General features: G+C 30.0%; 2 protein-coding genes across 7 annotated transcripts in view; one reads left to right on the forward strand and one right to left on the reverse strand.

Annotated features, from left to right (window-relative positions):
* Positions 1–25,367, reverse strand: part of LOC132950004 (adenylate cyclase type 5) — a 197,181-nt gene that overhangs the window by 72,387 nt on the left and 99,427 nt on the right. The gene's annotated exons all lie outside the window — the stretch shown is intronic.
* LOC132950325 (uncharacterized) lies at positions 2,034–7,754 on the forward strand. The gene is made up of 3 exons (XM_061021730.1): positions 2,034–2,066; positions 4,563–4,684; positions 7,553–7,754. The coding sequence occupies exons 1-3, from the start codon at positions 2,034–2,036 to the stop codon at positions 7,752–7,754; spliced, it is 357 nt and encodes a 118-aa protein (XP_060877713.1).

The raw sequence follows: 25,367 nt of genomic DNA on the forward strand, positions 1-25,367 counted from the left end.
TATACATTCGGGTTTTTGACTTTCGTACGCGAATAGGTTGCGGTGCTGAGTTCCACCGCTTTTAATGCGCAGGGTGTAAACGCTGCGCGACGTGAACAATTTAATATGAAATGTTCCGCGAAATTATAATAATTATTATTATTATTATTAAACCAAACCCAACGGTTACGACCAAAGAAAATATTATATGGCGGAAATTTACGGTGCTTACGAAACTACGCACGCTTGCACGCACACAACAGACACACACCCACACACGTGAACACCAAAGTGATTTTCCAATAACACGTGACTGTTTAAATTTAAACGTGTCGTGACTTTATTAAATTTGCATGACCACAATTTTTCATACGTAGCGCGGACCAAGCGAGATATGTGCCCAAAGGACTACTATATTATACGGTGTGTGTGTGTGTGTGTAGTGTACCTATACTTTTTTTTAACTCTTTTGGGCAGAAGAAACAGTTCTAAAAAAAGTTATGTGTGGTACCTCTCCGGACTCTTCATTTATTGGGAGGGATATGGTTTTGAAAACTTCTGAGTTTTTTCTTGCGAGGTCTTGCGGTTGAATAAACGTTAAATGGATACGAGCGGATTTTTTTTTACAACATTATGGCTATTTTCGGTTGAATATATTTGATAAAATCATTTTTCCAATTTATTATTCATTTATTATTTGTTTCAAATTCAAACACTTCAGCTGTATCATATCTCTATTTTTATTGTTATTAATATTTTCTTTAATATTATTATGGTGTGTGGACGTAATTTTTTAACACTTGACAAACCCATGTTTTGTTATTGCACTACGCTTTTGTAAATATTATGTTAGTTGAAGTATGCAATACAGTGTTTATAATCTAATATTTAAAATATATAATATACGTACATTATATATTTCATTGTATACAAAATACTCGAATACTGTGGTAGATGGTTACATATTCAATGATGATGATAAAGTCTTATAATAATAAACTTTTTTAGAAAAAAAATATTTATCTCATCGACAAACAAAATGTTTTATAAATGAACTTTGTTAAAATGTTTTCTCTTTGTTGAAATTTTTGATTTTAAAATAACATGGTAGTTAGGTATTAAAATAGTTTTAAAATATTAATTAAATTGTTTTGGTAATTAATTAAAACATGCTCACGCTAAAACTGAATACATATTTAATTATTAACAATGTCTAAGTCTCACTGAAGCCAAACAGATATTTACAATGAAATAATAATGTTGATATTATTATTTCCATAAAGTAATAGCTATACCTACTAATAAATAATGATTCAAATTATAAATTATTTTTTTTATGTTTGTTTTATTTTGTTATATTTTTGAGTAACAATCAACATAAAGCATCCAATATAATATATAACTAAAATATAAAAATAAATCTGTTCAAATTATTACATAATATAAATTACTTATACAGGTATTGGATAATTTTTGTTATTTTAAACAAAGTAACAAAAATCGATTACCAATGTGAAATAAAAACCCATGTTATAAAATGCATTGTGTTTGCGCTGTTATCCAGTGAAAATGACTACACGTGAGTCAGGGCGGTCCAGTTAAATAATGTGATAAAAATATGTACACACACACATCATTGTCTCTAATAAACATGTATTTGTTAGATCGGAATACACCATTTACATTCCTGGCTCTTCTCAGAATCTAAAGAATGAAAAACAATACCATCAGTTTGATTATTATTATTTTAACAAACGAATTCCTTATAATATATTACGCCGGCCATCCTGTGGTAAAACATTTAGTATAACGTATTCAATTTTCTGATGGACATTGTTAAATGCCTCTACATATAGTATGGAAAATATTTGGCTAAAATGAAATGTAATGAAGTATAGGTATCTATGGTTTTTGATTAATTCAGCAAAAATCACGCTTAATTCATATTGCAACATTCTCGCGGTTTTTTTTCGCATTGTTAGCGTTTAATTCAATAAATGATCACATTGGTTTGACGAGGATTATTCTTACCAATAAAACAATACTAACATATAATGGAAAACAATTCGGTGGTTGATCGCAAAAATGTGAGTAAAAGTTATTTGTACATATTGAAAATCGTGTAGCATACAAATTACAAATTATCGGCAGATAATAAATTGTATTGAATATAAATGAGTCATCACTCATATTTGTTTATCAGTCATTGTTAACTCATAGCTTACAATAAGTACTCAAAATAAGCATAAACAGAAACTATACGATTTAATGTACCACTAATATACATTTAAACAAACCTATATTAATAGATAGAAATCATGTGAATATGATTAATTAATTTTTTTAACTATACAAACGTTTTACAATAATATTATTATAATGATTTCAATATTTACGGATAGAAAATGTGTTTAATATTATACCTATGTCATATCGCAGCTTAAAAACGTACAAAACATGTAATATTATTATATTATAATAAGTAATAATTAGTAAGTAAGTACACTACGTGTGTTATTAATATTATATTAGGGCAGAAGATATTTATTTTTTCAGATCCACTTTTAACGGTAAACGTATCGTTGTCATTTGTTAGTTTTAACATGCACGCGTATCATCAATCTATAGTAACTTAATTAATTTTTCATTATTTTAATAATCTTCAATTATAATATATATTTGCCTAAACATAATGTAAATTACAACTTAAGGTGATGAAAGTTATTTTGCAACCGTTATTATAGGTAATAATATATACATAAATCATTTCATAATGTTAATGTTCATCGTTCATAATTACCTATAAACGATCAGAATACTTTGTTTCCAATTATAAAAATTTTATATTTTTAATACTTCAGAAATTCATAGACTCCACATTAGGTATTGAAGTAAACATAATATATTTTATAATCTGTGTTTTTTTAAAATATATTTTTTTAAATTTTATTGTGATTCACCATATCCTATTTAATATCGCATGAGTTTAGACAGAAGGATGCAATTATAAATAATAATAATAGATTTTGAGTTTACCTAAAACCTTATAACCTTATAACCTTATTTACCTATAACTACGTAATATTTAACAACTGATATGTTAAAACACGAATGCAATTAATTTTGAATATAATCAATGTGTAATATAATATTAAATCAAATAAAACATACGTTGCAAATACCTATACAATATTATTGTTTGAAGTTTTAATTATATTTTTATAAGTTCATTAAAAAATGGGAAAGTAAGTAGTCACAATGCTGTTTAGTGGGTGTTGAGAGTACCTCTTCATTGAGGAGTAAGTCACAGTAAAATTTGAATTCAATGATAAATCGTTGCATTCAAAAAGCAATTCTGAGAGAAGACGATGTGTCAGCCTATATTACTACCTAAGTATATTTTCAGATATATTAATACCACCATTAAAGTTATTTATTTTACTATTGGTATGACGGTAGATTGAATTAATATTTTTCAAAAACTTTGCATTTAAAAATGTCTTTGTGTATTTGAAATTTTTACGTTAAAAGTTAGAAGAATCCAAAAATAGTATTTTAAAACTATTATAACTAAAATTGTTTACTTATATTTGTTTAAATATATAATTTTAACTTTAAACGTAAATAAAAAAATGACAGATTAAATATATTTTTTGTTACAGTATGAATACTACTTAGCTTTTACCTTGTAAAAAATGTTCAATCCTAAATTATACAAATTTAACTTTTTTACTAACAAAATAATTTGAAAATGTTGTCAAAATCCTAATTTTAAACGCTTATTGATATTATTCAAACTTATGACTTATGAGGAACCTTGTATTAAATCACCAAGATTTTTAGGGTAACCCACCTAAGGTTTTTGACCAAGTAAACAATTTTTATAGACATTTATAAAAATAAAACTAAAAAAAAAAGAAAAATGAAAAAGTAAAATATTTTTAAAATGTTGCACAGAAAATGCGTATAAAAACACTTGTTGAAAACTTAATGTACCGACTGGTTTTGCATATTTCTAATTTGTTTATCCCAATTATTTTGAAAAGTGCTAGGAATTTTTTGTTTTGACCACCTAAAGTATCAACTGGATACCATTTATTACCATAAACCACCCTCAAATATTTTTACTGCATCAAAAAGTGATGACGGACAGAAAAAAAACACACACATCGTTGTAAAATCAATACATTCATCGTTTCGCTCAGAATCTAAAATATATATGTTTTTACTTGTGAGCGGTCAGACAAATAAACAAACATGTTATCATTTATTAATTCAATAATTTATTTTGAATAAGATATATAAATAATATAATAATAAACAACAATTTCGTGGGTGTACGAATGAACTGCTGAGAAAATTAATTTTTAATATCGCCGGAAAGTGGCACAACAACACGTCATATAGTGTTTGAATACACTGTAGGTATTACAAGTGAGTCTGTTCGTAGTATAATACGTAATATTATGCAAGTACAATTGCGAGAATTTATAAAATAATATTTCTTTGAAAATATAATACAAATAATGGTGTGCACAAAATGTCTGCATAAAATCTTTGAAATAACAAAAATATGTTTATAGGTAAATTTTGACGACTGGGCAGCTTTTGAGTTTTACTTGGAACGCAAAGGAGTAGTATCAGCAATAACAAATGCACTGTATTGTTTGTTCAACGAAAATCCTTTGCCGAAAAATGTTAATCAGTAAATATATTTTAATTTTAAAATGACGAACGTAACCAATCAGTGCATAACATAATAATACATATATATCTATTTTTTAATTTTTCTGTAGTTGATACTTTCTGATTACGTATGCGACAAGGCCATAATATTATATCCATCAATTCTGATATCGATACAGTTTCGCTTAATCTTCAAAATCACTTTGGACTCATGGAGAGGGGTTCAAAATAAACTCTCCTAAATTATACAATATTGCTAGGTTTACGGACTATCTCTCCTTGCCAGAGATAATGTTATTGTAGGTACTCAATTATCTTTATCGTCTATGCCCTATGGTCAAACATCTAGTTCTAACATTAAATCGTAGGCCATCGGGGGCCCCAAGCTCTCATAAAATTTAAAAGACTTTTACTTTACATATCGCGCCTGCGTTCATTAAAACATTCAACATTAATAATAAATACATACACTTTAATAAAATTAAAACTTTCCAAAATATTGAGTGAAAAAAAAATAATTAATGCCCATCCACTCATCTTTGACCACAAATTTCAAATTGAAACTCGTCCACGAAGAAGCTATATTTTTTTACAAATAATGCTTCTACAATCATCTTATCTATAACCCTATAATCTCGAAGTTTCCACAATTCCTAGAAATCTCCCATTGCTTCTTAAATGTAAATGGTGTCGTGATCCGCATAAACCCATAATACTGAAATTAAGTCAAATTAAAAAGATTTTTTTAATCCATCGGAATTTGGTGCTACCAATTGGTGGCTTCTCCTCACAACGGTTGTACATACAAATTTAAATGTTCAATATTTTTTTGTTCAGAAAATAACCAAATATTATTCTTAATTCAATTACAGCACTACATTACCTATATTATATTAAACTAGAGGGCTTTGTCCCCTGGTGACTACGCTCGCCAACCTCCGTCAACGCCGTCACCCCATTAGGTAAATGTTAAAATTAAATATCTGTAATTTAAAATATTTAAAAATAAAATATGTATAAAAGGTAAAATAAACAAAACTTTTTATATAATAGAGTGATTATTATACTAGTAATATAATATGAAGTGCGTTGAAATATCTCTCCGTGTTAGTTGAGCATCGAACCATTTTTTCCATTACTCAATTTTAAAAATAAAAATAATAATTATGTTAATAACATTACTATAATGTATTTTGATTGATGCACCCTAGTTATTTATTATTCAAATAATTTATACTCTCGATGCAAGCCCCGAATGCATGAAATCAAAAATTTATTTATGAATTAATAATTAAAATTGTACTAAATTATTTTTAATATCACCCATCACCAAGTACCTTCACCTACAATGAAAACACATTATCGATGGAGGTAAATACGGTTATTTTTCGTGTACCAATAGCTATATTTTCCGAGTTTTGATATAGGTTTTGAAAGAGCATTACCACCTTAACAGTTACATTTATATAGAACATCTAAACGCTTTGCATTTTAATAGAAAATTCCTTAGATTGTAAGTCTTCCACTTGAAGAATTAAGGAGACATACCTTACCACTTCAGACGTAGTATGTAGCTACTATAGCAAATAGCTTTTTCACAATAATATAATTATTTGCTTAATATTTATATAGACAATTCAGTGACAATACATAGTTAAAATAATTAACTCTAAATGAGACGTGATATATAAAAAATAAAAATGCTCTGTATGTTATATTGTATTAAAAATATTTCATCCATTAAAATAAGTTTGAAATTATGTTTTATCAACCACATACCCTCAGTTAATTTAAATTAAATTTTTCATTGATGTAATTAAAAAAAAGTATATGAAGTTTATTTAATGTGCCCTGAAAGCATTACCATATCATTTATTTCAAGAGTGTATTTTTATATTTACATTTGAATTCGTTGAAAAATGTAACATTTAAAACTTTTTTTTTATTTGCTTTAGCATAGTTTAGTATCCAATATATTTATAAAAAATGACAAAAAATAAAATAAAAAATAATGATCTATATTATATGAAAGTATGAAATACTACGTAATAATTAATAAACTTAGTAAGTAAGAGCTCATTGATTAATTTCTTAATTTTAAAAGAAAAATCAAACATGTTACATAATTCTACTACCTAGGCACAATTAGCATCTTATGTTGCATTTACTTATATTATTCTGACTGGAAAACATCTTCTATGAACTTCTATTGCAACTTAACACGCTAATATTACCTACAATTAATATTATGTAGATGGCATATAGTGTATAATAATAGATGGCGCCTAACCTAATCGTAATATTATCTATAACAGGTCTAACGAAATAATTATATTTTTTTTATCACACATTATTACGCGTAATGTTGTACTTCATATTTCACAGTAACGCGTACAATATTTATCCCGAGATTCTCGGGAGGTTAAATAGTTTAAAGGTTCTATGAAATCCTATAACACAGACATTCCATATTCATTAAAATGAAATGACTCTGTGCTTGTTCGTCCATACAACGCTACATCATAGTATGAAATATAAGTATAAGTAGGTAGCTTACCGTTTTAACATCACTAAAAGGATTTTTCATGCGTACATACGTATATGCGTAGGTACACCGACATTATATTATGTCATGATTATTAATGTGATACTATAATGCTATGGTGGTGGAAAAGGTGAATATGAAAAAATACGCATAAAAATTTTAAAATGCTTCGACCATTGTCTTAAACATTTGCGTGGTCGGCCAACCGACAAAGCCATATAGGAGGTATATAATATAATATTAAATAATACGGTTGTGTCGTCTCTACGCTTAACTATAATACTGACGACTATACTAAATGAAAACTGTCTACAGACTCTTGCTTGTATATTTTCAATTTAGGTTTATATTCTGTATTCTCGGAGGCGACACGGAACGAGAAATAAAACGTCAGTTGAAAAAACTGAAGAGAAAAATCGAAACGACGTCTCGTGAAATCGAAACGGTCACCGAAGAAATCGAACATCTGTTACTCATCCGGGACAACGGCCTTAAGTTCAGTGTGTACAGAGATTTCGTGGACAGGAAACGCTTGGAAAAATGAAAAACGTACCAAAGAAAAATATCGAAAACTGTGCCACGCGCCGTTTCGTGCAGCAGCCCGCGCCCATTATTATTATTTTTACCATTATTATTATTATAGCAATCCGAATCGACTTCCGAGACACTTCAAAATATATTTAACGCAATGGCAAACCATATTGTATTATTCGTTTACCTCTCTCACACTTTGTAAATATAAGACACCGAACGTGCTCGCACACACGTTATAGTAATAATATTACAAAATACACAGTAGAAGATGAAATACAGAGTTGTCGGTGTAAAAAAAAAACAAACTCGTTTGAAACACAATAATAATGATATTATGATGTATTTTTTTTGTGAGAGTGTTTATCGGAATATCGAATGTCCGGATATATATAATATATTTGCCACGTGCCCTGTGTACACTCCGCTGCTCGATATAGGACGAACGACGACTATGTGTACGATGAATGATCGCCATCATAAAACATAATATAGGAATATATAATATAAGACGAGCCATCTAGTGCGAATTTCCACTCAAATCAAAACGTTGTCGGACGGTTATTTTTAAAAATAAAATATATATCGTTTCGTACATAATATATTATGTGTTTCGGTGTGGTCTATGTGGGTGTGTGGGTGGATGTGTGTTGCGGAACGAGATATCTTTTTATATTTTATTGCAATCTCGTTGAAGCAGTTGTATACAGTTCGTGTTATTCTCCGTCCATCATCCCGTTTGTTTACGTTTCAACGTAGAAGTATTATAAGCGTTTTCTTCTCACCGTATGAGCGTATATTATTATAATATATAAGAGAAATATCGCTGCGAGATCACTTTTTAATTAGTGAGCGATGGACATTTGCGGACATTTGTGTTAACGACTATCAAAACTGTACCTATACAGTTTGAGTAATATCACCGTACACCGAGAAAAAAAATTGATTTTAAGTTCATATCGAGCGTGTGTTTTTAATTACTATAGTTAACAGAAATTTCTATAACAACCTGGATGACGGGCTTATGACGATGTTTAATCACGAATAACGCCAAGTAGGTATACGTTCTGAAGATTCATAAACATTTTCACACGCACCGAGTTGAGCAAACTATTTCAATTAAAACAAGTACCGCGATATTTCAAAGTTTAGAGTTTATTATTCTTATTCAAATTGCCAGCATGTTTTTTTAAAAATTCAAAATTACCGTCCGCAGTGCATTTTGGTGGATTTTAGACGCATATTTAGCTCAGAAACCATCCTGAGACGTGGGATCATTTGTCGGATCGAATAATATGTAAAACGCGTACAATATGTGTTGTAACTACTTGTAAGATTTCAAAATCATAACTGTACGGGGTAATATATTAGTCATAATATTATGTAGTATGATCAAAATGTTGGTTTACCCGTTTCATTGGAAATGTAATGAAAGGTCGGGTTTCTTTTAAAAAAAAAGATACCGCCAACCAACCCTCACAGTATTACGGGGAATAAGTATGTAAATGTTTAAGTTTGGGTAATGTACGTGCCACGTGGATATAATCATAAGGTACCTAAAATTATATACAGCGTCGAATATATAATGTATATATCACTTTACGTATAAATATACAATAGATTATTATACTTATTAGTAATTATATATTTTTCATTTAAATGTTACTTAAATCGAAATTTCGACAAAACATGGAAACGCATACGGGATAACTAGGTAACTATACGATTTACATATCAATATTATGTTCCTTTGTACTTTAATTCGACAATATAGTATATATTATGGAAATATTTATATCAAATTATGGGTGTATCACTAATGAACTTAATGTTTATTAAAATATTTCATATTATTATAAATTGTGATTGGTAATTTTCAATTTATTGCGGGGGACCGCATAGCCGTGTAATCAACTTCAAATATAACACAACGTGGTTATATAGTAAAGAAAGAAAGACAAGTTGAATATGCGATTTTGAAAATATCGGAAAACCGTGTACTGCAGAACACTCGTTTTTCATCCTGAACATAATTACGCGTTCGTCGAAACACGGTCGCGTATAATGTTATACCAACAGTATCATTAATTCCGTATTATGTTAAATATCGATTGTATATAATGTTGACGCCACGCGCAAAAACAACACTCTATATACGTCATTATAATATATTTCGGTAAACGCTGTTTTGATGAGCGAAGGGTATTAAAAATAATCGCGTATCGAAAAATATCGAAATCCCGAACAACGGGAAACACTGCACTTTCGGGGTTGAAAAAATAACGATATAGGTAGGTTGTACGCTGAAAAAAACGGTTCCACTCCTAACCGTAATTTTTCCACCATTAAACGGCAGGACCGGGTATTTCACAACACGCACTCGTCACGATATAAAATAGACACCCTAAGTAATAACGCGTATTATACTATAGGCATTCTGATATTAAAATGGCGAAATCGTATTACGTGTGCATTGGTTGTTATATGTATAAAAGAGTTCGAACTCTTATACGATCGTATTAGACGCCGGTCGGGGTGTTGGGCCATCGCCGAAGTTAAAATAAAAATATTATGTTCCTAAACTGCTACAACATGTCTGTGCGGAATTTCACGATAAAAATTGTATCTCGTGGCAAATGGCAGCTCACGGACAAATCGTATCTGGCCCTTATATGAAAAAAAGATATATTTTATTTAAATTATTGTTTTTAGATTCTGAGCGGAGCGAGGAAGCTAATGGTTTTACAATGGTGTTTATTTTTCCATCATGTATACAAAATTTCTACCAGAAGGTGTGCTTCGATTTCGACATAATATAGGATCTTATCTTTTATCAAATTGGATCAAGATACCTTTAAAGAGGTCATTTTTTGATTTTCGCAATAGTTATTTAATGCCACGAAAAAAACCACCAAAAAATTTCGAAAAACCGCTTAAAACGGTATCTTAATTTCCAACGCTTTGTTAATTGTTTGTCACCATAGAAGCGAATAAAAAAATAATAATATTATAATATTAATTAAACTTACAGACTGTAATAAATAATAACAATATATTAAAATATCCAGACAGACAAACCGTTTCTGCTCAGAATCGTTTTTCTTGTACAATGATATATTATATCATTGAATTCAAGTTTAATACAATCCATTATACATCGACCCACTTGTAACCTACTGTACAGTAGAGCGACATCCACTTACCCGCTTTTATTTTATTTTATTACCTACCTATAATAGTTTTCATTTAATTTTTTGATTTTTCCTTTACTTTCTTTGGTTGCATAGTATGTATACATTTTAATTTGATGGCCGCGAAGCCTCCCCTAAATTCTATCGCAGCTCACCAAAATTATTATATTTTGGTCGATGAGCTGATGGTCCAACTTATGTTATGTTATAAGACATGTGATATTTGTTCCCATCCGTGCAATGTTTTCTCGCGAATTATAGTTCTAAAGTGTGAGTATTGATACAGAGTATCTGAGATCGATTATTTGCATATATTATAACGGATTAACCGATTAGCACTCAAGTTCTTAGTTTTCCTTTCGGCTTCTTAGTTTTGGTCGGGTGATTGTATTAGGCTATTTTTTAAGCTCTGTGAGTGGTTGTAGTAGTGAGTAGTCAGTTACCTGGTAAATCGTTCCAATCAAACACCATTTGCGTAGACAATCACGTTTGGGAATTATAGGGGCGCAGCAAGAGTGCATGCAATAAGCATATTTTTCTGAGAAGATTAAGTGACGAATAAGGTTGTTTGACTGCAAACAGAGGAAAGTTAATTATATTAAATTCTAGAATTATAAAAACTATAGAGTTCTCTATATTCATTATCTTAGTATCTTCGGTGCAAATGGAACTATATGTTTTTTTTAGTTTTTAACGAATTGACCATTATGGAACTATCATGCAAGTAGGTAATAGTCATATTATATGCTATGTTTTGCGTTAAATCTTCTCACGAGTCATGGTCCCCAGGGTTTTGAATGGTCCCAACGGATTTTTGAAACGACAATGATGACAAATATCGCAGCACACCTGTTGCCGAGTAAATATTATAAATTATAATATTATGTGTTTTGTGTTACAGTTACCGTCGTCGTCGAGTTGTCCCACGCACAGAAATAATACCTACCTATACGTCATATTAAGTAATAAGTAATAACAACCTCGGAAAACGACGGTTGTACTATTATTTTTTGATGTTAAAAATCGTCGATTTAAAGCCCGCGCACGTTTTAAAAACAACGTTGTTTACGTTATGCGCACGTGAACAAACAATGTCATGCAATATACACCGAGCACCGATGTGACTTACGACTGGTAACGACGACTGTGTTTTTATTGTTCGATTTTAGACGTCGTATTTGTTCGATCACAGTTGTAGGGGCTGGTCCGATTATCGAGGACACGTTAATAATATGGCCGGTGTATATACATAGTTTGAAACTAGTGGAACGACCATCGTGAAAAAGTAGAACCCGGGAAGTAAAATAAAAAATAATAAAACTGGGATTTCACGCACAATAGAACGCCTGGAATTTATAACCCGGGGTGTTTAATGAAGTTTTTAATTGAACCACGCGCACACATAATAGTAATATACGTGGACCAGTGGACCACCCGCAATACTATACAATAATAATAATAATAGTAATAGAAATAGTAATATTCAATATGACAAGGGCAAACCGCGGCAGCGTAAAAATTAATTGCCAAACACCCCCGGTCGACCACTCGGAAATCCTCCGTTTTACACTCTTCCCCGCCGCTCCGCCATTTACGCCGTTTCACATATTTTATTTCTTGTCCATCAATCCCTTTTCCCACACGTAACTATACTCACACACGCACACACACATACGTCACCGGCACCGCCGTCACCGTCATAATGGATCCTTTATAAAAGTTGCTCAGGAAAAACGCAAACAACGACCTTTCTATCGTAATTAGCTCTAAACCCATACGCCCGCGTACATACACACACGAGCGATAACGACAATAAGAAAAACGACCTTTATGGGGCCGTGCGTTACATAATCGATTTCATCGTCATCCTAAACTCCCAACACTTTTCCTGTTGGAAAACTACCCATATTATACAAGTAATTTCGAATAAAATAAAGTGCACGACTTAGTAGTAACCCTCGGTATATGACTGTATCCTACACGCAGAGGCAGCTATAATGTAATATACATTGGTAATAACAGGTGGTATTTTACTGCGTGGTTCACTCCTCGCCGATCGTTTTTTTACGACTGACGCGCGTATTGGTCTTACGATCTGCACACAACGACGATAATAATTTTATGTACCTATATGTATATTATACCTAAGTAATCGGTATAAGAACACGTGGAGGAGCTACGGGTACGCCGTTCGCGGACATAATATACATAGGTCGGGTTCCATAATATTTTGTGCAATGATGACAGAATAATTATAGTGTAATAGTCAAAACGTTTCGCACGAGTTGATTCCTTTGTGAACTTAACTGTGGCTGGTATTGAAATTCCTATAAAGCTCCACTAATAATTGCTTTGCAAATCTCTACGAACACTATAAACACGCACTATGTTCCTGTAGTTTCTGAATTAAATTCCAAACTTAATTATCGAGGTACTAAATGTTTACAGCTAATACGACATTTATTGTTTTCTTGATTTACCCATCCACTATACCTACTCTATTACGTAATTGTTTTTATTTTAGATAAAACCAGTAGGTACCATAATAGACGAAACTGTAATCTTTTAAATATGATTAGTATTTTAACAACGTTTAACATTTGCATTGCAGTGAATTTTTTCAGCTTTACAAAGCGATGTTATTTATAAATTGCATTGTTCATTTTATAAAAATCTTTACTTCATAAAATATTTACTAACAATAATTTGAAATTTAAATATTTATATGGTAAACTTTGCTCGGCTTTCATTTTTTTTCAAATAAAATGTAAAACATTTAAATAATGAAACAACACTATTCCGCAAGCCCGCGAGTTGAGTCAAACGAGATTAGTTCTCACCATCATCGGTTAACACATCATTTCCGTTTATTTTTAATATGAACGTTTCACTTAGGCTTTGTAGAAGTTTCTATTTCAGTTTTCAGAAAACAGAATATTATATTTAGGAAAATTAGGATGCTCAGAATTCCAAATTTCACTATTGGTTTATAGACAAATAACCGAAATAGAATTATCCATTCTTTCCATTTGATCCAACATGCATTATTCATCTTATTTCTGGGTTTTAAGGAAAAACATTTTCATTTTTAAATTTATCCACCCCTGAAACTTTTGTATTTCAGATGTTATTTCGTAAAAAAAATCAAAACGTTTTTTTGGTTTACACTCAGATATTCATTAAAATGAGTTACGCTCCACATAGTCAAATAAGAGTACCTATATTTTTTGGTTTGATAAAATTAATTGAACAATACAATTTGAATATTCTACTAACCAATCATCCATTCATCCTACACACGTTATATAGTGGATTTTCGATAATACAACTCTCAAGAGGTATCAAAACATTCGATATATCATGTTCTTATAAATAATATCTATTGCGTAACAAAAATATGTTTTTGAAATGCAAGGAATTTCGAATTATTGACATTCCAGTTAACGAGATATTTATTATGTATAGAAAAAAAAGCAGTGATTTGTTTTTCAATATTACTAGAGATTTCTCATATGATATTATTTGTATTATTTGACATAATATTATTTAAAATCACAATTATATATGTTTATATACGGAAAAAATACTTAATAATAATGAAGAAACAAAAATCAAAAATTATTTTTATCCTAATATATTCACTACTGGTAAGCTAGCATTGAACAAATGTATGCTACACATTCTAAATTTAGATTCTAAACGATGGTAAGACCTTTTTTGATTTTTTATAAATACAAATTTAATTAATATTATAACAAAATTTTACATTTTCGTTATTTTGTAATTTGGGAAGTCAATTTTTAGATTTAGTAGCTAAGGGTGAATGGCTGCCTTATTACATTGAATTATTGATCTTTAAATAGTTTCTTGGCTCAGAAGATTTAAGGGGGTTTCTCCAAAAATCGGATCTCTAATTTTTAATTCTAAACAGTAACATACCAATATACTATAATAGTCATTTAATACGAATTGTTGAAGTAACTTTAACAGAATCGCATCACAATATGACAGGTTACCTACGTTATTTGTTTATTAATGTACCAAAATTATCTTTACAGTAATTTTCTTTAGAAAACGAGTTCCAATCAGACCTACTTTATATTTATGTTAATACCAATGTGTAAATACATTTTTTTATACTGATTAAAATACAGTTTTCATTAAATAAAATAAATAAAGTTGTAGGTTTTTTTTATTTTGCCAAGAACCTAATGCGTTAAACATCAGTATATTACTAATAATAACTTATTATTTTAATATCAGACAATAAATAATCCAATGTAATAAAATGAATTACACCTTACATAATAGTTAATATTTTCAACAATATACCTAACCACATAATATGGTATACCTATAAATATAAAAGAACTTAAGTGTGGGAAAATTATAAACATTACCTATTATTTATAAAAATAATAATTAATCAAAAAGTTATAATCTCAAACATGGAGGTTGCTTAGAGTATACAATATATAAAATACAAACAATGATAAGATAAATATATAAATAAATAATAAATAATAAATCTATTTAAATTAGTAAAAAAATGAACAGTATATAATTATTTAAAATTATACTATACGCAAAAAATATATTTGTTTATTCGTTAATTAAAAATTATAATTATGAATAGCTTAGCAACTTAGATAAACTCTTAAGTTTCTTTATCAGCCTTAATATCATTGAGCTATTTTAGCACATTTAATTATGAATTTATTATAATTTATTTAAAAGCTACATTTATTTTGTTGGCTGATAAGATTATAAATGGAATTTAAAAAAGTTCACTCTTTTAACACGTGGTAGAATATTAAAGTTTAAAACTAATTCGTAATTCTGTTAAGGTAAATACATTTTACGAACTTGAAGAATTTATATTTGTAATTTTTCTCCGAAATATCACCTTGTATTTGGAAAAATATAAATGATACTAGGCCATTTGGTTTTTTTATCATTGAAATATAAACTACTCGTACAATCTGTTTTGGTTTAAACAACAAATATATTATATGACATAGGTATGATATTGAAAGTGTAAAATAGCTTGAAACTTGTGAAGAAGGTTAACAATATTCTGCAACAAAATCTTGAAATAATTTTTTTTTTCGTACCTAGTTATTTTGAATATTACAATAAGTGCTTTTTTGGTGATAATTGATTTAATCGAGTTTGAATTAAATCCTTATCAGACAGATGCCATTTCTTAGATGGTATGCCATAGTGATATCGTCAGAAAGTTTAGCTATTATAGTAGGTGGTATTATTTGGAGTACGTTGGAAGTGCCTTATTGGTTGAAACCTGCACTTATTTGACACAAAGATTTTAGTTTTAATTTTTTTTGCTTACTGTTTAATATTTGATTTCTGAATAATCAGATCCAATAATTAAATAGTATACGGTATAAGATAAGAGATGAGTAGGAAAAGGGCTTGGTTTGAAAAGTAGTTCGTCATGCCAATACGGTCAAAAGTATATTTTTGATAGACATTTAAGCTAAGAGAATACATTATTTTGGCTCAAAGAGGCTCTTTGGCTATTCGGCATTTCGGCTATAACTTTTTTTTTCAATTGGGTTTTTTACATTTCATATTGAACAATTTGGTTTTTTTATTTAATAACAAATTAAATGTATTATTTTTTGGGTTGGGGAAATAATAATTACGTTTTATTTGATTGTTTGATTTATAATGTATATTTGTATAGACTGAAGGAAATCATACATACAACACGTCATGTACTTATTTGTATTATACGCGTAAAGGATATTTAATCAGTTTTTATAGTTCAACGATTGTCCCAAGCAATATCCACATTATTATTATTATTATTATTATTATTGATATTCCGACTCCCATGTGACAATATACGATTTTGTTTTATTATTTATAACACGTATATGTGATTATTTATTTAAGAAGGTAAAAATAACATTAGTTTTAATGGAATAAAACAACTATCGCATTCGGTGAACAGTATATCAATCATATTTTAGTTTGGTTATGGGGGGGGGGGAGGTATTACAAGAAAATACGTTATATTATCTTACAAAACGTGATTCGCGAGATTGTTAGGCCCCGAATAAAACACGAATCCCGAAATAAAATGTATTCCACTACAACGCGTTTCGACATAAACATGTGACAAAACTTCGTAATTAGGTTACCTACCTCGCGATTATCGATCTGAGATCATAAAAAATGACGTATTTACGAGGATACTGACATTTTGAAATAATAAGAAACCTGCACCGAATAAATCCGAACAATACAAATATATGCACATATTGCCATTATTATTATTTTCCTCTGGGTTTATTAACAAGCTGGCAAATAATGATGCAAAGTGCATACTATTATGTGCAAAATGCATACATTTTACAGGCCGAAGGCAGTTGGCTCTTTTCCAATCAAATAAACAAATTGCATGGGGTTAACAACAAAAACAATAGTTTCGTTATAATAAATTGTCAAAGTGAACGTGAATTACGCTAGCGCCACCGCAACCACAATCGCGGTATGACTCGGTGCAAATAACGTGATAACGGTCGCCAACATTTCACTCGTCTGAATCGTCATTCATGATGATTACAAAGACACGGAAAATATGCAAAGACATATGATTAAGACACTAACAATGATAAGAGGCGAAAAATATATACTGGTACACGAAATGTGGTTGTATAAAAATAGGACTAAGAGGACCGAGAGATATAGATTTTTTCGCAATAATATCTTTTTACTCGATATTAATATAATTGTCTTTTCGGTTTCTCCCCTCGTTTCACTCTCGAATTGAACGTCACTACAAAAATTACAATTTCGTTGAAAATGTGAATTATGTAAATAAATTGTATTACGAACCATCGCCGTATAAGATATTACGCTACAGTTTATTTCATTAAATTATAATAAATTATTAAAAGGGAAACATCGAGACACACCACCACTCGAAGATGTATCTCAAAACTAATTAATTAGTGGGCCGAATAGTACTGTCGGAAAACTTTACCGCGGATGTCTGAGTGGTGGTGAAATTAAGGTCAGTTTATGCCTAAAGATTATATTTACGGGGAAACTTTCCATAAAAGTACCTTTTGTTTTTTTTTAAATAGGGTTAGGTTATACTTTTATATTAATTATCTGAGATATTCATAGTAATTTTAAGAATAGAACGATGTGGTTTAACAATAACATACATTATGAAATGTTAATTTGCACAATATAATTATTTTCATTACACAATGTATTATTTATTATATTATTATAGTGGGTTTCAAAAGATTTTTTTTAATAACTTCAAGTGGTTTTGGTGTTTTTGATACTATCATTTACAACTGTATGAATATTTTCACTTTTTTGTATTATTGATAAACAATTTAAAAAAGCCGGTAAGTGAATGTTTACAAACAGTACGAATCTAATCAATATGCCAACATTTACCAACGACTTTGGTGTACGACGACATTAATCGGTGACTGACAGCATTCACCAATTGCGGACATATCACAGTACCATATGTATACTATGTAACCAAAGAAAGTAAGTAAGTAGTAGTGAGAAGTAAGTAAAGTAAGAAGTAAGTGGGTGTCACTCTGCTATACAATAGATTACAAGTGGGTCACTGTAATGGATGGTAATAAATTAAAATTAAATGATATAATATCATTGTATACGAATAACGATTCTGCTCAAAAATGATATGGTGTTATGGTATATAAACATTTATTGAAAATGTCATGATCATTTGTTTTAAAATTACACCGAATAGATTTTGTCGAAACCCGATTTTGCATAAAAATGTCTGTTTATCCTTAATTTTTTTTCTCTGTGCTTCTGAAAACTACTGGGAATTATTGTCCCCCCAAAGTACTAACTAAATTCACTTTTCTATCAGAAAAGATGCCGTTGAAGAAAATCCAAGCATTTTTACTGTCCTAAAAAGTAAAAGGTGATGACAGACACAAAAAAAAAATCTAAATAAATAAAACAAAAAACACACACATCATTGTAAAATTAATACATTCATCGCTCCGCTCAGAGTCTAAAACAATAATGGATTCAATAATAATCTTCACAATACTGTGATGAGTATCTACGAAAGAGATGATGTAGCTAAATTGCCTATACATAACGCCGTGTTATCATAATATTGTTATATTAAAATATAAAATAAAAAATAATATATTACAAGTCATACCTATATATTGTATGTTTTACTCTAACATACTGAAAAAAAATGGCTTCTGCACAAACCGTACCAAAAAAGGGTGAAATCATCCATTGAGTATTTGAGTGTCTATAGTTATAAGTCCAACCCAAGGTGTACGACGATTTTGGAATTGATCGCTTCAAGGACAAATCGTTATGGTTACGTAAGCTATTAGCTTAATAATTTATGTTATCTTGAATTTTAATGTACGGTTTAAACGCTAGCTTCTCTCTAAGCTTATTTAATTATACTTCCAAACATATTTAATAAATAATAACACAACCGACTTATTTATAATAATAAATACAAAAGTATAAAGTTTGATTAAAGTTTAAACAACAGTATTATATTACATTCGTCCAGTTTTTCGTTACGAAAACTCCACACCCTCTAAATATTTAATGATCCAACCGATGTAACTTTGTTACCATTATATTATATGTACACATCTAATAAAGAGTAATGTGTTTTAGCCAAATAGATCCCTCGTTTTTGCGAAATGCATCTCCATAAATTAATCATACCATTAAGAGAGATCAAAAGTAAACATGAAAAAATGATCAACATGTGAAAATATTGCTAATAAATATTCATTATTTTTTTCTGAAACTTTAATGGTCCGTACAAATTTGGTAAGAGACAGAAACAAATTCATGAAGACATTTAAGAGTGAAATTGATAGCTTTTCATATAGGTAGGTATCATATTATGATGTTTTACCCAAACATTACAGTGAAGATAACATGATTTAAACTATATATATTATATTGTAACTTATTTTACTTTTAAATATTAAACTTGTAGTGTACATTAGTCATTAAGTAAAAAATAATATAAAATATAAAAGCACCTATCACATAATTTGTTAAAAAATAGTTTTGTTTTATAACTTATGTACATGTGAAATTACTCAAAATGTTACAAGCAGCTGTACATATTTTGCTTAAATTTTTTTACATTCACGTGGATTGTAATTGTTTGATTAGTGTTGCTCAATTACTTAGTTATATAAAAATGATTAGTTTAGAATTCCATATTGTATCACAAGAATAAAACTTTGTAGGGTTTCGCTGTCGTATTTATAGTCATTTATAACAATGAAATCAATGTATAATTTTTAATATGGTTTTAAATTGATTTGAAAAATTATCAAAAAAAAAAATTTAATTAAAATCGTAATATGATTTTTAACGAAAATTATCTGAAAAAGCTGTCCGGTCAGTGGTTCCAAAACACGGTCATCTTCTTGATTTGTCTACCATAATAAAGTAAAATAACTGAAAACTGCTGACGATTCTAACTAACAACCTGAATGCTGAATAATATTATTTTATCATTAACACTAGAAATGTGAGCGATTTTTTCAAATGGCACGGCTTGTCACTGCGTTATGGCGACAAGTCGTCATTTTGATTCAAACATTAAATTCACTATTATTATATAATATAATTATGACTGCACAAAATTTCACAAATTACCATTTTTGTTCTTAATAAAAGTTTAAATTATACCTACAACGAACTTTTCAACCGTTTATTACATGTGAAATAAATTGCAATACAAAGACAACGGTTTATTTTGTTGTTGTTGCATTTAACAAGAGCTAACGTTTTTTTATCCTTTACTGAAATCAGAATATTGATTATGGCTTATTATGTTAGTGTAATAAATAATCCTTCATGTGTCTTTCATCATTCAGACATTGGGACTTAGTGTTTTTACATAAATTTGTTTCGGCAGCAGAAAATAACAGAGTTGAATACCGCCAATAGCCAAACCTCTTTTTATAAAAATAACTAAATAAGCGAATGACACAAAAGTAATTTTTAAAGTTTTAAAAATGATTTCAATGTCCAATTTCATATAGCCAAACCTATTGATCAATATGCATATATTACGCCAAGCTTGAACTAATTTTAATTTATAAATACATTATAATCCTTATAATGTCGATAAAGTTTTAAATAATAATTTACTATAATTTGTTCCAGAAATATTTTCATTACCTAGGTATTTATGGTTTTTTAGAAATAATAATTTATTACTTTTACAGCTACCTTTATTCTTTATTACTAATTAGTAGGTTATAACCAATAAAGGTAGCGTTTACAAGATATAAAAATATGATAAATAATATACATTATATTATATAAGCGATGTAATATATAGATAGTAAATATTTTTTTTAAAGTAAAGTTAACAGTTTTGATGGAAAACATTCAGGTGAAGTATGCAAATTAAATTTTAATATAAAACCAGGTTGTCTACGATTTTTTATTATTATAGAATCAAACGTTTATTAATTTAAAAGTGCATAGAAAATATTTTAATATGCAATAAAGTACAAGAAATGTGTTCGAATAATAAATGATTTTATAACTAGATAACAAAGATGGGTGCATTGATACAGGTTTAAAAGCTGATTATTGAACTAATCTAATAAAAAACTAGTATAACTATCTATCGTGTAATAACTTAAGCTTTTTAATATTAATGTGATTCATTAGGTATCTAAAATTGTTGTTAAATCTAATTGATTAATTATTTTTAGGTTTAACACAATGGTTTTAAATAAAAATAAAAATAAAAATAAATAAATAAATAAATTATTGAAAATGTGTTATATGCCTAAACCATTAGTTAGTTTTTAATGAAAAGGAATACTATGATGCGTTTGTAACAAAATGTTTAGTTATTACTTATTACATAATAGAGCATTTACTATTATAAAAAAAAAATGTATTATAAATTAGGTAATTTAATGTTTTTCTCCATATCGACTTAAGATTTTTGTTTATGTATTGTTTCTATTTACTTTTAAGTTATTACTTAACGTTTTTAATGTTGCTTAAATTAATAAACTAATTTTACGATATTTCAGTAACATACCCACTTTTGAAAAGTAACCCATACCCATAAAGTTGCGCATCTTTCTTAGATTATTTGAGCTCTGCTTACTTCCATTATTACTTTATGATTCGAATACATGACTGTTGAAAACATAACATTATAATCAAGCAAATGACACAACACTTTCAAACACGTTTTGTTCGACTATCGATCGATTGAGAACGTATTAACGTTTTTGGCTGAATCGTTTTTAAAAACACTTAAAATTCACACAAATCTAACCGCAAGTGCACACGAATTGCTTCCCGTGAATTTTTTTTAAAAAAGTTACTCGAAAATTGCCTCTTGATTTTTAACAATATCATTCACTTGGATTGCCCCCTATTTTAGGTAGTGGCTATCTTGTACCGGAATTGCCTCTGATAGCTATAATTAATCGATTTCTAGTTTAAATTAGAAACATTATTATTTTTAAATGTTGAACGATTAAGAACATGACAGTAAAATATATAGAAGATAATATAGCCATATAGGCCTTACCTAGAAATATTAATAAATTTAATTAATTGAGTAGTTACCTAATAAGTCAATTAAGGTCAATAAATAACTATACATATTTTAGTAAACAGTCCATTTCAAAACATATGTCGGATCAAAAATTTAAAAAAATCAACAAAAAAAAAATTTAGATAAAATATTATTATGCCTTACTGTCGAACATTTAAGTTTGTTAAGTTGTACCTTATTATTTCCGAGGTTTAAATTTATTTGACAATACTTTTGAATATTGAAATTTTGTTTGCGCAAACAAAATTGAGTATGTTAAACTGGTGATATTGAATACGATGATCAACTAATCTTTAGATGATAATCAGCGATCGACAAGATTATTGTATTCGATAAATTAATCCGTCTGGGAAATATTGTACGTCTTAACATAATATATTTGAACATTACGGAAATCGATAAAATAATCGGTTGTACACGTAGGTACAAGCAGTGTACCACCAAAACCCTTCGGAGGCAATTAGACTGAAGAAAGGCCACCGACCTATATTAGAGAAGTCACCCTCACCATTTGACCCGAAAATCTATAGTAATTATATGATTTAGAACGATTTCACGCATGCGCAACAATCGACATTCGAACACTCCAGAATTAGCACAGACCACGTTTGAACGCATGTGACTCACCACCCCGCACACACGTACCTATATACTAATGTGTACTATATTACCAACCTAGGTCGCACGCAGCTATTATTATGTATAATATACACAGTGGTTTTCGCAGGGATTCGGTGTAGGTGCATTATATATATTTTGTAATTATTTCGAGTCGGTAGGTACATTTTACGGCCGCGGAATACGCCGAGGGGAATAATAATAATAATTATTATTATAACGATATTATTATGCACCGATAGCTAATTCCGTCAACGCCGATCAACCCGGCACGGTATCACGCGGCAATGTACGAACCCCACGTGGTATTACGGCGCGTACCCCGTTAGCGGAGCGCACGACCGCGGTTGTGGTCACTGCACGTGGTCGTTAGGACTGCGTTCGCAGTATTTAGTTCACCGGTCGGTTCACCTACTCCATATTGTATTATTATATACCGCACACGCACGTCAGTTTGAGCACGTGACGTGTGCCACGGTCCACCAATAGCCGTCACAGTATGATTGATACGCGTATTGGACGATGTCGCTATGGTGACCATAGGTATGGTCTTGACGAGCATGGAAGACGACGAACAGTTGGATAAGCACAGGACATATTATATCTGTTATAGGCGTATTTATCAGTGTAATGAACCACCAGCCATCATCACAACGAGGGTACATATTACGAGCGAACTTTATCTCCAAAATAGCATTAAAAATATAAAAATCACTACGTATTTTGCAGCTTTTTTGGAGTTGAGACAAAGTCTTTTGACTTTTTTTTATATATAAATATGGTCATTGGAACATTATAAAATTATGCTAGGTATACCTGTGGGTACAACTCGTGGGTAAAACATGCCTTATCGAGTACTCACGCGAATATTATTTTTCGAAGCCGACCGTTTTTAAAGAGATAAATATTAGCGAATTTCTATTGTGTAAATTTATGCATAGTAAGTGTGCGTGACTGACTGACTGTGTTCAAAAGAAATAACTGTGCGTTCCCGCACCTCCAAGCACTTGTCAACAACGCACTAAACAAATATTAATTTTTTTTTTCTCTCAATATTATCAATCTTTTCCCAATTGCAATCTACGCTCCTAACCTTATTTATCCGATAACATTTCTGAAAACATAATATTTGAATTCATCGTTAAATCTACAGCTTTATTACGATTTTAAATGTATTTTTTTCGTTTTAATTTATATTATTATTTAAAAAAAAATTATAAACGGTCTAGGAGTTCGATTTTAAAAATGTGGAAAAGTGTTTTTCGATAGTAAAGTTCTCGACAAATTCAAAATGTTTTCAAAAGTTTTATAAACAAAGATAGTCGTAACGTACAGTTGGCATAAGTGATAGGTTAGCCGGTTATTTATGTATAATTCGGAAAAAAATACAGACGGGGTCGCATGTCCCCTAAATACATAATTCGTCATACGTCCAACGGTTGTACTTCCGAACATTGCAGGCATGTAAGTACGCCTGCTGACAACAGTACATCGCACAAATAATAACACAAACACACACGTTGGAAGTGCCCAGCGTGAGACATGCGGGGGCATACACGGTACACAGTGACCTTACCAGGCTATAGGTTCACCGTCCCGTATTACATGTAAGTCTTCGCTCAGGATATAACCACTGACAGGTAATTCGTTTTAATATTACCAACATTTTAAAATTCTAAACGGTCTAGGAGTTCGATTTTAAAAATGTGGAAAAGAGTTTTTCGAAAGTAAAGTTCACGACAAATTCAAAATTTTTTCAAAAGTTTTATAGACTAGGATAGTCGTTACGTACAGCTGGCATAAGCGATAGGTTAGCCGGTTGTTTATGTGTATTTCGGAAAAAAATAAAGACGGGATTGAATGTCCCCTAAATCCATAATTCGTCGTACGTCCAACGGTTGTACTTCCGAACATTGCAGGCATGTAAGTACGCCTGCTGACAACAGTACATCGCACAAATAATAACACAAACACACACGTTCGAAGTTCCCAGCGTGAGACGTGCGGGGGCGTACACGGTACACAGCGACCTTACCAGGCTAGGTTCACCGTCCCGTATTACATGTAAGTCTCCGCTCAGGATAAAACCACTGACAGGCAATTCGTTTTTACCGACGACGATCGTCGTGTGTGCGGGTAGTGTTTTTAGGTCGTCGAATTAACCGCGATGTACACCCAATATATATTA

The sequence above is a fragment of the Metopolophium dirhodum genome, chromosome 8 (assembly GCF_019925205.1).
Source record: "Metopolophium dirhodum isolate CAU chromosome 8, ASM1992520v1, whole genome shotgun sequence".
NCBI classification, from domain to species: Eukaryota; Metazoa; Arthropoda; class Insecta; order Hemiptera; family Aphididae; genus Metopolophium; species Metopolophium dirhodum.

What these genes read in the sequence shown, in the direction of transcription:
- LOC132950325 (XM_061021730.1), top strand. Translation starts at nt 2,034, where the DNA reads ATGGAAAACAATTCGGTGGTTGATCGCAAAAAT. An exon ending in CGGTGGTTGATCGCAAAAAT is followed by an intron (nt 2,067 to 4,562) that starts GTGAGTAAAAGT and finishes ATATGTTTATAG; the next exon opens with GTAAATTTTGACGACTGGGC. An exon ending in TTGCCGAAAAATGTTAATCA is followed by an intron (nt 4,685 to 7,552) that starts GTAAATATATTT and finishes TTTTCAATTTAG; the next exon opens with GTTTATATTCTGTATTCTCG.